This window comes from Desmodus rotundus, chromosome 2 (assembly GCF_022682495.2).
Source record: "Desmodus rotundus isolate HL8 chromosome 2, HLdesRot8A.1, whole genome shotgun sequence".
Lineage (NCBI taxonomy): Eukaryota > Metazoa > Chordata > Mammalia > Chiroptera > Phyllostomidae > Desmodus > Desmodus rotundus.
In genome coordinates, this window is record NC_071388.1 from 208,574,488 (window position 1) to 208,588,307 (window position 13,820).

At 64.9% G+C, this 13,820-nt stretch overlaps 2 protein-coding genes across 3 annotated transcripts; both read left to right on the forward strand.

Annotated features, from left to right (window-relative positions):
* The first annotated feature begins 27 nt into the window (after positions 1 to 27).
* DUSP28 (dual specificity phosphatase 28) lies at positions 28 to 2,379 on the forward strand. Of its 2 annotated transcripts, XR_006656003.2 has the most exons (3): positions 28 to 497; positions 653 to 1,185; positions 1,290 to 2,379. XR_006656003.2 is itself a non-coding variant. In XM_045198267.2 (2 exons), exons 1-2 carry the CDS (start codon positions 105 to 107, stop codon positions 770 to 772), a joined length of 513 nt encoding a protein of 170 aa, XP_045054202.1. In that variant the 5' UTR covers positions 28 to 104; the 3' UTR covers positions 773 to 2,379. The 2 variants fall into 2 exon arrangements, 1 of the variants encoding a protein (XP_045054202.1); XM_045198267.2 differs by having other exon boundaries at positions 653 to 2,379.
* Positions 2,380 to 4,925: 2,546 nt separating this feature from the next.
* On the forward strand, positions 4,926 to 13,739 carry RNPEPL1 (arginyl aminopeptidase like 1). The gene is made up of 11 exons (XM_024564238.4): positions 4,926 to 5,583; positions 8,197 to 8,337; positions 8,794 to 8,945; positions 9,336 to 9,452; positions 9,629 to 9,864; positions 10,144 to 10,257; positions 10,585 to 10,697; positions 10,787 to 10,895; positions 11,859 to 12,089; positions 12,173 to 12,315; positions 12,768 to 13,739. Exons 1-11 carry the CDS (start codon positions 5,053 to 5,055, stop codon positions 13,053 to 13,055), a joined length of 2,175 nt encoding a protein of 724 aa, XP_024420006.2. The 5' UTR covers positions 4,926 to 5,052; the 3' UTR covers positions 13,056 to 13,739.
* The last annotated feature ends 81 nt before the right edge of the window (positions 13,740 to 13,820 follow it).

Sequence of the window (13,820 nt, forward strand, 5' to 3'; positions counted from 1 at the left end):
GTGAGCCCGCTCGCGCACAAGAACGGTGCTGCCAGCCGGAGGCTACCAGCAGGCGGACTGGCTACCCAAAATAGACACCCGGGCCAGGCGCCCGAGCGTCGGTCATGGACTCGGGACGAGCTGGATGCCTCGGGAGTCCCGAGGCCACATCGCCTCCGTTTGTGCACGTCGCCCCCTCGCTCTTCCTGGGGAATGCGCGCGCCGCGGTCCAGCCAGAGCTGCTGGTGCGCGCGGGCGTCACCCTGTGCATCAACGTCTCGCGCCAGCAGCCCGGGCCGCGCGCGCCCGGCGTGGCCGAGCTGCGCGTGCCCGTGTTCGACGACCCGGCCGAGGACCTGCTGGCGCACCTGGAGCCCACCTGCGCCGCCATAAATGCCGCGGTGCGCGCTGGCGGCGCTTGCCTCGTCTACTGCAAGAACGGCCGCAGCCGCTCGGCAGCCGTCTGCACCGCCTACCTCATGCGGCACCGCGGCCTCAGCCTGGAGCAGGCCTTCCAGGTAGGCGGGCCTTCCGGTGGGGTGGGGCCGCTCGTGGGAGCGAGTCATTCTGGAGGGGCGGGGCTCCGGACAGGGGCGGGGCGCACTGGTGATGGGCGCCTGTGATCTTTGTGGCGAGCGCTGCGCAGCCTTTAACCTAGTCCCCTTGTTTGCAGACCGTGAAGAGCGCCCGCCCCGTAGCAGAGCCCAACCCGGGCTTCTGGCGTCAGCTCCAGGAATACGAGGAGGCCCTGCGGTCCGGGTCCCATCTGCCCCAGGGTCCCTCCGGACAGTGAGTCCTGGTTGCTCAGTCCAGCCACCCAGCTGGGGCTCTGAGTTTCCGAGGGTGAGCTGGTCCATGCACACCCCTAATTTATTAGACAGGGCTTGGCAAGGAAGATCAAAACCACTTGAACTTAAAGCGGAAAGGCATTTCTTACAGGGACATCAAGACTGGGAGCCAAAGTCAGGAAATGGGGAAGTTCAGGGGTCACAGAGACCTGCCACCCTGGTGCTGGCTCCTGGCCACCGTGATGTGGGCGACTCTGGGAGGACGCCTGGGGCTGCTAGCAAACTCGTGTCTGCCGCCCTCTCAAGCCAGAGTGGCTTTTCCCCAGCCTCACAGTGGTCTCCTCTGAGGTCTCCACACAGGATCTGGCCGGCAAGGACCCGTGGTTTCCAGACTTGTAGCTGCTGCAATGACATGCAGGTGAGCATGCAAGGTTGCGACAAACTGTCAAGCATGCCAACCTCCTACCTTCTTTGTGTCCCAGTTTCAGCAACAGTATCGAGCCCACATTTGCTCTTCTGCAGCCGCCTCCATACCAACAGTGCGCCCGCCACCTGTGCATCTGGGCCTGCGTATTCTTCTGGGCACACACCTCACCTGGACATCTTATGGCCTAACGATGATACTAGAAAATTCATCACCATCAACACTTTTTTAAAAAAGATTTTATTTATTTATTGTGAGTGGGGTGGAGGAGGGATAAAGAGAAGAAGCGTCAATCAGTCGCCTCTTTCGCGCCCCCAACCAGGGCCCTGGCCCACAACCCAAGCACATGCCCCGGCAGGGAATTGAACCAGCGACCTTTCCGTTTGCAGACAACACCCAGTGTACTGAGCCTCACCAGTCAGGGCACCACCACCACTTCTTAAATAAGATAGGAAAAGAAAAAGGAGAAATGGGTACTACGTGTCGTCAACTGATTACCACTGGTGCCAATTAAATGCCAACAGGAATCCCTGATTTAGGGTGTGGCTAAAAAGGAAACTATTCACTGTGAACAGCTCAACTGCAACACAGCACAGTTGTTTTAAAACAGTGACTGTGAGGTAGCCCTGGGGCCCCTCTGCTCCCCAAAGCTTCCCCGCTGTGGGCTGGTCTGCTTTGTACGGTGCTGCCCTCCAGCAAGATGCCTTTAACATTTCAGCCCAGCCTGGGAATCTTCAGTATCCAGTGGAAAGAGAAAGTGCATTCAGAGTCACCGAGAGTTGGCTTATATGGGCAGAAGTCCCTGCCCCTGGCCCCTGCACGTGCAAATGAGGACTCCAAGTCCTCCCAGTTTGATTGGTCCAAAAGGCACGTGTCCTGATTGGTCAGAATAGAACCACTCCAGTTGGTAGGAGCTGTGCATCCGATTGGATGGGAACGCATCAGTCTTACTGGCTAACAGGATTTCAGGAGCTCTCTTATTAGGGCTGCTCAGAGGGCCGAAACAGTGCAGGTGGGTAGTTCGGTGCACTTTCCAAGAGAGGCCCCGTGTAGAAATGGCTGCTAGGCTCTGGGGTTTTTTTCGTTTTTCAGCCCAGTTAGCCACCAGGATCCCTTCTTAGTAGGTATCTTCTTTCTCAGGGTTTACAGTGTGAATTCCAGATACTGTACATAGTTCCTGGTTAACATTTACAAATATAAATATATAACAAAATCAAGAATAAGATAACTGTAGTTTGTGTTTATCATTTCCCTTTAACACTAGTCATTTCACGTTCCCTCCACCCTTGGCCAGCTCCTCGCTGGTGCTGGCCTTTCCTGGTGGGGTGAGCCTTCACCCTGCAAGGCCCTGAGTGGCCCCTGCCTGCGTCTGGGCTGTGCCCTCTGTTTCCTTCCCCGCTTAACCTGGGAGGCGTCAGGAGAGCGGCCCGAGCTCCACTGTGCTACTCTGCCCCTCATGGAGTGGCAGCAGAATCCCACTGTCCCTGGAAGCCAGGGCCAGTCCCTCCTTCCAGCAGAGCAGCCCTGACTTGCCTGATGCCTCAGGTACCAGGTGGTGACTCAGCCTCCTATCCAGGGGAACAGGGTGTGTCCCCAGGTGTATGCATCCTACCTGGGGATAGAGACATCTGCCCCAGCAGAGCCCAGAGCTGTGGGAACCGGAAGCTCACACTTTGTTAGTGGAGCACGAGTGATCGTGAAAGGGGCTGCCCCCTCCGCAGTCCTCTAGCTTCTGCACCAGGGACAGAAACTATGTCGTTCATTGGTCCCTGGCTCATATCATACACTGAACCCAGCCCTGCTTGGGGTTACCAGGCAGCAGTCCCACCCAAGAGCCGCAGCCCAGTCGTGACCCGATTTCTACCACCTTAACAGAAGGCTTGCCGGCTGCCACGTACTCCGCCCAAGCCCCTCACAGCTGATCGCTGTTCTCAACTTTGTGGGGGTCTACTGCCACCTTCTCCACTTGGCAAGTGCCCCAGTGGCTCCCTCTGCAACCTCGGGAGCTGAGTGATTCACCCAGCCAGGAGGTCAGGAGCAAGGACCTGCGGACCTGCAGACCTGGCCATGGGTGACACAGGGGCAGAGACGACAGAGTCCAGGCCAGGTGGAGGGAACCACAGTTGGATGACACTCAGAACAGTGCTGGTGAACAGAGCTGGTAGGATAAGAAGCTGGCCTGGGTGTGGAGCTCGGAGAGGCTGGTCAACTGGGAGGGCCATTGAAAACACTGCCCTCACACCTCAGGGCCCCTGCCATCTAGGCTGGCACTGGGCCACCGAGGTCAGGAAGGACTGACCAGATCCCAGGCCTCTTTCTACTGAGCCTCTGTCTCAGGACGGACCCCTCCACCAGGTGACAGCAGGAATGCTGGGCTCCCACTGTGTTTGGGGTGTGGGCCCCAAGAAGGAGGCTGTGTCCCCCAGCTGAGATGGCACATGGGGACCTGCCTTGGGAATGTGCTCTGCGTCAGTGAACACATATCCCCCCCTCCGCCATCCTTCCCATCCCCGGGGGGGGGGGGGCAGGCACGATCACGTAGTTACCACAGGGACACTGAGTCCAGAAAACTCCATACTACTCAGGGAAGACGCTGAGGTCAAGTGCAGGGCCTTAGTCCAGCCCTACACCTTGCCGCTAGGCAATCGCGCAAGGCAGAGAGGCATGCAGGGCTCCTGGATGCTCCCCAGGGCGAAGCCCCTTCCCCCCAAGTCCCCTAGTTCTTACAGTCGCTGATCACAACGTCGTGGTGGTTCCCCTCATGCCGCTGCTTCCGAGTCCGCCTGACACTCTCGTGGGGCATCTTGCCTGGTCTGCACCTGGCGCCTCTGACCCCAGGGCCCCGCACAGCACTGGGCAGGTGGGACTGGGGCAGGCAGGCAAGCAGGCCAGGTTCCCTTACTGGCCCAGCACTCGCCTCCTAAACCTGGCCTTCGGGGCCCCGAGAACCATCAGGCTGCACTGTCCAGGGGAACTTCCTTTCACGACGGTACACCGGCCCTGCCACCAGCCACACACTGCACTCCGCACACTAACGGAGACCTCGGAAAACGCTCGGGCAACTGGGGAGCTGAACTTCCGCTAATTAAAACCTACATAGCCACAAGTCTGGCGGCCACCTGACCTGACAGCACGGCCCTGAGGCTCCTGAGCTCCCCCTCACTCCACAACGCGCACAGCACCGCCGTTGGTCTCACGGGGGAGTGAGGTGGGGGAAGAAGAGGACCACTACCTCAGCCCCAGTGGATGAATCGCACTGAATTACGGAAGCTACGCCTTCTGGCTCCACAGAGGCAGCCACTGCCCCAGGGAGCTGGCGCGCTTGCTGGGGTCACTGGGGCGCCGGCCAGATAGGAAGCGCACAGGGCAGGGACGCCGCTTGGCTGCCTGTTGCACGGACCGCAGGGCATCCCGGTCTTCCGAGCGCAGTGTCCTCTCGGCCCCCACATTCCAGCTTACTACCCCTCCCAAACCCAGGCACAGCGCCCCAGTCCTTGGCACAGAGCCCTCTACTCCCCGTCCCACCTCGCGCACAGCGCCCCGACCCCCCTAGTGTGCCGCGCACGGCACCCGGGCCACCTTGACGGAGTTTCTTCCGCTCCCGGTCCCCCCGCGCACAGCGCCCCGGTCTCCGATTCACAGTGCCCCGGCCACCCGGTCCCCGGCTCACAGCGCCCCCGGCGGCGGCCAGGCGGAGCCGGAGCGGGGCGGTGCACGGCGCGGGGCCGGGCCGGGCGGCTCCCGTCGCGACTTCCTGTTGTGCCCGCGCCCCACAGCCGCCGCCGCCGCCGCCCGGCACCCCTCGCCGGTTCCCCGCGGCCCGGCGCGGCGCCGCCCATGGATTTCACCTAGCGCAGCGGCATGGCGGCGCAATGCTGCTGCCGCAAGGCGCCCGGCGCCGAGGCCGCGCCCGCCCGCCCGCCGCCCGAGCCGCCGCCCGCCCTGGACGTGGCCTCGGCCTCCAGCGCACAGCTCTTCCGCCTCCGCCACCTGCAGCTGGGCCTGGAGCTGCGGCCCGAGGCGCGCGAGCTGGCCGGCTGCCTGGTCCTCGAGCTGTGCGCGCTGCGGCCCGCGCCCCGCGCGCTCGTGCTCGACACGCACCCGGCCCTGCGCCTGCACTCGGCCGCCTTCCGCCGCGCCCCCGCCGCCGCCGCCGCCGAGCAGCCCTGCGCCTTTGCCTTCGCCGCTCCCGGACCCGGGCCCGCGCCCCCGCCCCCTCTGCCTGCCTTCCCCGAGGCGCCCGGCTCCGAGCCCGCCTGCTGCCCGCTGGCCTTCAGGGTGGACCCGTTCACCGACTACGGCTCCTCGCTCACCGTCACGCTGCCGCCCGAACTGCAGGCGCACCAGCCCTTCCAGGTCGTCCTGCGCTACACCTCGACCGACGCCCCTGCCGTGAGTCCCGTCAGGGTGGGCCCTGGGGCGGCGGGCCGGCGCGGGGTCGTCGCCAGGCAGCCTCTTCCCGCGCTGCCAGGCTGACCCGAGACTGGGGTACCTGCCGGGAGCCGGGCCGGCTTGGCTCTGGGGGTCCTGGGCTCTCACCTGGCATTACCCCATCTGGTCCTGGAGTCCTGTCCAGGCGCCCTCACTGACCCCAGCTGCTGTCTGCAGACCCCTTAGAAGCCTTGGACAGAATGAGAGCCAAGGTGCTGGCCCAGCGGCTGGTGGGGACCCAAACGGCAGGCCACCAAGGGAGGCCCCTCCTTTCAGGTGTGCAGGGACAGGGCGGCTTTGGTAGGCACTTGCCACACTGTGAACCTGCTGTGACCTGGCGCTGAGGGACAGACCAGGGGTGTCATTTGTGGAAGGGCCTCCATGTGACCTGGGCTCTTCAAGGACTTGCGGGCACCGGGCCTCTTCTTTGGAGGTGGCACAAGGGGCAGACTCAGTGGTGTGGGCGGCTGAGGGAGGCTCGGCTCTCACTCTGGGCCTCCCGGGCGAGGACTGGTGGGAAGCCGTGGCTGAGTGGCCTCATGTCCCCAACAGACACACATCAGCTCTGCAGGACTTTGGGCCCAGAGCGCCCACTGCCCCAGAGGCTCTGCCAGGAAAGCCGGATGGCCCTGGGCACCCATGGGGACGGCACACGTGTGACTCTGCCTCCCTCCACACACACAGACAACATGGAAGTCCCCCGAAGGTTCCCTCTGTCACTGCCTGTGGCACAAAAGTGGACAGAGTGACGGACGGGTGGGGCTGAGGCATCAGGCTGGTAGCCCAAACTAGACACATACCTGCAGGCTGCCCGGCTGGCCACTGGCTGACTGGGTTGGTGCCAGCTGCCAGCTCAGGTAGTCTGGGGACCTGACAGACGTGCCTCCCAGTACAACTAGAGGGGTGTGCTCCTCCCTGACCCTCACATGTGAGCTTGGAGCCCATGTGTCTGGTTCACCCAAACCCATCGCCAGCTGAAGGGTGGAACCAGGGTCCTCAGCCCACTGGGGATGGGGCCAGGCCATCTAGGGTGGCTATTGTCCTCAGTGCCCACCGTCACACACAAATGCCATGGGGCTCAGGGCCTGAATCCCTCAACCTGTCCCTGTGCCAGGTGAAGGGGCAGCTCCTGGGAGGCGGTTTGGGGTACTGCAGACTCTGGGGCCCATGCCCCACACCCCATTCCTGAGTCCCAGCCACCTGCCAGGACGGCAGCTGTCTCCCCCCTCCCTCCCCCGCAGTGTCTGGAACATTTAGGCCTCATCTTCCTCTCCTGCCCATCAGCAGTGGGCCTCTGCTCCCTGGCCCTGTGCACCTGGAAGTCATGGCCGCTCTGGGGCAGGGTCCTGCCTGCCTAGGGGCCTGCGCCAGCCCCTAACTCCTAGGGATGACTGTGGACCCTGTGGGTCTCTGTGAGGCTGAGAGGTGGACGTGGGCAGTGGGGACAGGAGGCCTGAGCTGGGTGGACCCCGAGGAGGGCCACGGGTAGGGGTGGATCCATGAGAGGCTGCGGTGGTGGGGTTGAAGGGAGTTTGGGGGCCATGGGGGTCTGTCCCCAGGGTGGGCAAAGGGCTCCCTGCAACAGGTTCCACTGTGGGGCATCTCCTTAATGCAGACTCCTGGGTCCCAGGCAGCAATCTTCTGGGGCGGGACCCAGAGTCTGCCCTTTTTAACAGGCTCCCAAGACAGGCCTCTTGAACATGGGGGTCCCCGTGTGGTCAGCAAGATACTGCTGCGGACTCTCTGTGGTGAGGGGGCAGAGGGGCCGCGGCTAAGGCGCACTGCGAGAAGTCTGTGTGCACTGGCAGGGGTCTGCCGGAGAGACAGCCCCACCTGTGGGTGGGCAGCTGGGTGCTGGCGGCCGCAGTGCTCCGGGCACGGGCCCTGTGGCCCTCCCCACGGACACCTCTGTCCAGGCTGTCGGCTTCGAGTGCCTGGCCTCGGCTCACTGCCCACCATCCCCTGGTCTGGAGCCCGTCCCCCTGTGGGAGTCCCTCCTGGCGAGGCTGGTCCCATCACCAGGGCAACCTGGGGACTGGTGTGCTTGCTTGTATGACGTCATCAGGAAGCTCTGTTTCCCCGTGTTTCCACATGCCTGACTCCCTTCCCGGGCTGACACCAGATGCATGGCCGGCCGGTCTGTGAGAATCTGGACTTGGGTGTTCAGATTGTGCCTTGGTTTCCCTTTGGAGGCTGGGGCGAGGGGCACAAGCTGGCTCCTGATGCCCACCCTGTGGCCTGACGGGAGGGCTGGCCCTGGTGACGTAATGCAGGGTCCCTCTGGGTCAGGTGCCCTGCCCGCCAGCGGGGACGGGTCAGCAATGGCAACCTGAGTGGCTGTGGCCCTGGGTGAGCCTGGTCAGGCTGCCGCCTCCCAGCCACCACCCTGGAGGCATTGGGCCCAGCAGCCCAAGCAGGACAGCAGGCTCGGGTCCCCTTCCCACAGCCCTGCCCTCTCAAGGAGTCCTGCCCAGCTCAGGGTGTGCTGGTGTTGCTGTGAGCCCCCGTGGGGTGCCCAGCCTCCCAGGTGAGGGGAGGGCGTCTCCTGACACCCGGCCTGCTGCCCGCCTGCAGATCTGGTGGCTGGACCCCGAGCTGACCTATGGCAGCGCCAAGCCCTTCGTCTTTACCCAGGGCCACTCCGTCTGCAACCGCTCCTTCTTCCCCTGCTTCGACACGCCTGCCGTCAAGTGCACCTACTCTGCCGTGGTCAAGGTCCGGCCTTCCCCCCTGGCCCCCCGCCCACTCCCCCCAGCCCCAGCAGGACTGCCGTCCCACGAAGAGCCCACCTTCTGCACTGGGGGGGGGGGGGTTGCTCCGCAGGTAGAGGGCTGCTTCACTGTTGGGGGGCTGGCCCTGGGATGAGCATGAGGGCCCTGAGAAGGGGGCTCAGACAGGGCTGCTGGTCCCATGGTGGGGTCCAGAGCTCCTGGGCCTCGGGGTGGCAGCCCCACCCAGGGGCCAGCGGTTTATAGACCAGAGCTTAGCTCTGATGAGGGTGACAGGCTCTCTGACCCAGGTTGTGGGGTGCCCTGACAAGGCCATGGGGCTCCCCTTCAAGGACACTTCAGTGAGGGGTACCCTGAGGGGGGAATGTGGGATTCCTCCACGAACAGGGGTTTTCCTGACCTGGGTCGTGGGCACCCTGACGGATGGGGCTCCTGCGTGCAGGCCCCACTGGGGGTGCAGGTGCTGATGAGCGCTACCCAGAGCGCCTACGTGGAGGAGGAGGGCGTCTACCGCTTCCACATGGAGCACCCAGTGCCGGCCTACCTCGTGGCCCTGGTGGCCGGAGACCTGCAGCCGGCAGACATCGGGCCCAGGTAGAGCCTCCCTGTCCTGCTTCCTGCAGCTGCTGCCTGGGGCCTGGGCCTCGGGCTGGGGTACCCCACACCGCAGGGACTGGCCCTGCCAGGCTCTTCTCACTCCATGCGCCCCCAGACCGGGCAGCCCTGGCTCCCAACCGGCCAGCACCCTCCTCAAGCCCATGCAGTTCCTTCTACTCAGAGACACAGGGAACCAAGTGGCCCCTCAGCATTCAGCTGGGCCCCCGCCACAGAATGGCCTGCATGGCAGCCTTGAGGGAGGCGGGGGTGAGGGCGGCTGGCCTTCAGCCAGGCCGGACACGGCATGGGTGGCCCAGAGCAGAGGGAGGGCCTGGTGGGTCAAGGCAGCAGGGCGGGCCTCAGCCCACCCGCTCTGCCCTGTGACAGGAGCCGCGTGTGGGCCGAGCCATGCCTCCTGCCCATGGCCACCAGCAAGCTGTCGGGCGCGGTGGAGCAGTGGCTGAGCGCGGCCGAGCGGCTGTACGGGCCTTACATGTGGGGCAGGTATGTCCGGGGGCACCTGGGAGCCCTGGCTGGCTGCGAGAGCGATGGGTCAGAGAGCAAGTCCCCACCCTCCTGAGGAGCAGCAGGGGCACCTGTCTGACCTCCTGGGGAGGAACCGACGCTCACCCGCTGCCCCAGCCCTCTTCCAGACACGGACCTGCCCTCCCTCCCGGCAGGTATGACATCGTCTTCCTGCCCCCCTCCTTCCCCATCGTGGCCATGGAGAACCCCTGCCTCACCTTCGTCATCTCCTCCATCCTGGAGTGTGACGAGTTCCTGGCCATCGACGTCATCCACGAGGTGGCCCACAGCTGGTTTGGCAACGCAGTCACCAACGCCACGTGGGAGGAGATGTGGCTGAGCGAGGGCCTGGCCACCTACGCCCAGCGCCGCATCACCACCGAGACCTACGGTACTGCCTGGGGCCGATCCCGGGGTGGGGGTCCCCAGGGCAGGGGCGGGAGGTGGGGCGCTGCTCTGGCCTCATGCTGGCTGGCACCACTGGGGCCAGCCAGGGCGCTGCAGAGGGGCTGAGAGCCAGGCCAGCCTCCAGGGTGCGAGCTCCCTGCCCCTGCTCTGGGGTGTCCAGGGTATGGCCTCAGGTCAGCTCCACCAGGCTTGGGGCACCCTGGCGACAGCCTCCTACATGCCCGGGTGCTCAGGCCTATCTTATGCCTCCATGACCATCCAGGTGCTGCCTTCACCTGTCTGGAAACGGCCTTCCGCCTGGACGCGCTGCACAGGCAGATGAAGCTGCTCGGAGAGGACAGCCCGGTCAGCAAGTTGCAGGTCAAGTTGGAGCCAGGTACCCTGTCCCCCAGGCCCTGCTCCCTTGTCCCCATTATGGCTGGAGCACTGCAAAGGCCAGGCCGGGGGCCCCCAGCCCCAGGAAGGCCTCCTGAGGCTCCCTCAGCCCGTTGCTGCCTCTCGTGGGCTCTGAGCACCTGCCATCTGTGGTGGGTAGGCCCTTCGTCTGCCCCAGGCCCCTCGCGCAGACCCCATCGCTATGCTTTCAGGGCATCTGGACGTATGTGGGACAGTGGCCCTTGGCCCTTCCTGCTCCATCCGCCTGCCCACCCTGTCCCCTCCCTGGGGCACAGGAGGGCGTCACCCAGAGCCGGTGTTGTTTCAGGAGTGAACCCCAGCCACCTGATGAACCTGTTCACCTATGAGAAGGGCTACTGCTTTGTCTACTACCTGTCCCAGCTCTGTGGGGACCCCCAGCGCTTCGACGACTTCCTACGAGTGAGCAGCCCCACCCTGGACAGGCCCTGCCCCTCCTGCCCTGCCCCTGCCCAATCCCCAGCCCACTGAGCCCTGCCCTTCCCCTGCAGGCATATGTGGAGAAGTACAAGTTCACCAGCGTTGTGGCTCAGGACCTGCTGGACTCCTTCCTGAGCTTCTTCCCGGAGCTGAAAGAGCAGAGTGTGGACTGCCGGGCAGGTGAGGCCCACCGCCTACCACGTGTCCTGACCAGCCTGCCAGGGGAGTGATTGGTGTGAGGGGGTGGGGGCCCACCTGCGCAGGATGCCACCTCTGCCTGGAGAAGCCCCACAGGTTCATCGGCCTTCCTCCAGACGTCCTTGCCACACAGTGTGGGCTTGGGCTGGGAGGCCATGGAAACCGGAGGGTGTGTTTCCCAGCAGGATGGGGCCCCGAGGGCTTCCAGGAGGAGGTGACGCTTAGGCAGGGCTGACCTATTTAGGCCATCTCAGGAAGGGGGCTGTGAAAATGGCGTGTGCAGGAGGCCTGGGGCAGGGGCGGCAGGGTGGAGGAGGGTTGCCTCAGAGCGGGCTGCAGCCCACTGGCCTGTGTATGTGATGCCCCTGAGGGTGTCCCTGGGGGTCCGAGAGCTGAGGGGCAGAAGGAGGAAGGAGACACTGGATGGTCCCACACATGGCACCGGCCAAGGTTTGCTGGAGGGCAGTGTGGTGTGGCTTGGCGGGCTGGGAGTGGGGACCATTTTAGAAGGTTTATTAAGTGCACCAAGGGTTTTGGGGGTGTGCTCTGCCCACCCCCACAGTTGCCCAGCACCAGAGCTCTGAAGCAGGGGTGCGCTCTCCTGGCATGGCAGAGACACCCTCCCCCCCACCCGGCACTGAGGTCATTTTAAATGCCCCCATTGTCTTGTACCCAGGAGAAGCATGGCGGTGGGCGGGGGGGCTGGGGGTTGTTAACTCGAGCCTCCTGATCTCCCTGTGCCTCCGACAGAACCTACTCTGGTGGCTTGAAGGGGCAGGTGCTGGAGCTGACCCCAGCCTTCCCAAACTGCCCCTTCCCTGGGGGCTCCCCGGCCCTGGAACAGTTATACCCGGGGACACCCTTGTGCTCTGGGGCCCCCCAGGCAGGCCTGCTGGGGCAGCCCCTCCCCGCCCAGGGGGACCCCAGGATCACACCTCCCTGCAGGGCTGGAGTTCGAGCGCTGGCTCAACGCCACGGGCCCGCCGCTGGCCGAGCCAGACCTGTCTCAGGGATCCAGCCTGACCCGGCCCGTAGAGGCCCTCTTCCAGCTGTGGACTGCGGCGCCCCTGGACCAGGCAGCCGCCTCAGCCAGCTCCATCGACATCTCCAAGTGGAGGACCTTCCAGACGGCACTGTTCCTGGACCGGCTCCTGGACGGGTCCCCCCTGCCCCAGGGTGGGTCCCGCGGTGGGCCCCAGGGCCCCTGGGGCGGCGGGGGAGGGGTGTGCCTGCCAGCCCTGACCTGCCCTCGGCCGTAGGGGTGGTGACGAGCCTGTCTAAGTGCTACTCCTCCCTGCTGGACTCCATGAATGCCGAGATCCGCATCCGCTGGCTGCAGATTGTGGTCCGAAACGACTACTACCCCGACCTGCACCGGGTGCGGCGCTTCCTCGAGAGCCAGGTGTGGCCCCTGCATGGGCCCTGCCCTCCCACTCCCCCACCTCAGCTGACCCTCTGGTCTGGCTGCTCAGGCTGGGTGTCCCAGAGAACAAGGTGGGGACGACATGGCGCCTGGGGCAGGTGCCACATGGGAGGAGCACAGACGCCGCCAGTACGGAGGTCAATTGTAGAGGACAAGCCGGGCGGAGGACGAGCCCGACAGAGGCCGAGGTCTAGGTCCCGGGGTCTGGCCTGGGCACCAGGGGCGCCAGAGCTTCTTGGAGGCACAAGGGTCCCAGGCCTTCAGGGACCGCAGCCTCTCTGTCCGCCCAAGCTCCCTGGCAATGGGCCATTAGTGGGGGTCAGAGGCCAGCAGGGCTCTTCCCTTTGTCACCGTGGGCGCAGGGTTCGCGGGCTGGGGGGAGGGGCTGGGGGGCAGTCAGCGCAACCCCCCCTCTACCCCCCCGCCCGCAGATGTCCCGCATGTACACCGTCCCGCTGTACGAAGACCTCTGCACCGGCGCCCTCAAGTCCTTCGCCCTGGAGGTCTTCTGCCAGACACGGGGCCGGCTGCACCCCAACCTGCGCAGGACCATCCAGCAGATCCTGTCCCAGGGCCTGGGCCCTGGCACGGAGCCCGGCACGGAGCAGGGCGGGGCAGGAACGGACGCCGAGGTGGAAACGGACACCCCGGCCCTGCTGCTCGGGGACGAGGCCCCCAGCAGTGCCATCTCTCTCAGGGACGTCAACGTGTCTGCCTAGCCCTGACCTCCCAGACACCACGATCGTGCCTTCGGTGGCCCCGGCCGGCCACTGCTGTGTGTCAGCTCCGGCCACAAGCTCTGCCTGGGCCACACATGCCTCTGGGGCCGCTCCGGGGGACCTCTTCGTGGCCACTTGAGGCCCTCGGACCTGGCCCCTAGCCCGCTTGCACTCGGCGCGGCCAGCACACATCATGCCCTCTGGTCTTGACACTGGCTGCTGGCACTGCCCCCGAGCTGACAGCCCTATGGGCCCCTGGCGACCGCCACACTGTGCCTTATACCTGCTGGGAGGCCTGGGCTGCGCTGTCCCCACAGCGGGCCTCCCACAGAGCCCTGCCCCTGGGGTGAGTGGCCTTGGTTGGCCTCTGGCAGAGGAACAAGGACACAGACATGCCCTCAGTGTGGGGGCAAGGGACACTGAGGAGAGAATGGACGTCCCTGGGGATGAGCCCTTGGAAAGCCTTAGCCCTGCAGGGAGCATGGGGCCCCAGGCCAGGGTGTCTTGGGTCAGCTGCGGCGGGTGCTGCTGTGCCCAAGGGGACGGGGTAGGTGGAGCTGGTGCTTTGTAGGCCCGCCATGCTAGGGGAGGCCTGGGGACCCTGCGCTCAGAGCGTGGCCACTCAGGGGACCGCTGCAACAGGGTCACCGTGATTGTCCCATTAAACCTCCCCTCTGAAAACAACCTCCCAGCTTGGTCATTCCTGTTTGTCTTCCACACCCGCCTGGTGGCTCCAGAGTGGGGTCAGGCGCAGGCCCCAGCCAG

Excerpts from the sequence above, each read along its gene's own strand:
- DUSP28 (XM_045198267.2), top strand. The coding sequence starts at position 105 with ATGGACTCGGGACGAGCTGGATGCCTCGGGAGTCCCGAGGCCACATCG. Across the intron at positions 498-652 it reads GCCTGGAGCAGGCCTTCCAG|ACCGTGAAGAGCGCCCGCCC; the intron begins GTAGGCGGGCCT and ends CCTTGTTTGCAG.
- RNPEPL1 (XM_024564238.4), top strand. The coding sequence starts at position 5,053 with ATGGCGGCGCAATGCTGCTGCCGCAAGGCGCCCGGCGCCGAGGCCGCG. Across the intron at positions 8,338-8,793 it reads CCTACTCTGCCGTGGTCAAG|GCCCCACTGGGGGTGCAGGT; the intron begins GTCCGGCCTTCC and ends TCCTGCGTGCAG. Across the intron at positions 10,896-11,858 it reads GAGTGTGGACTGCCGGGCAG|GGCTGGAGTTCGAGCGCTGG; the intron begins GTGAGGCCCACC and ends ACCTCCCTGCAG.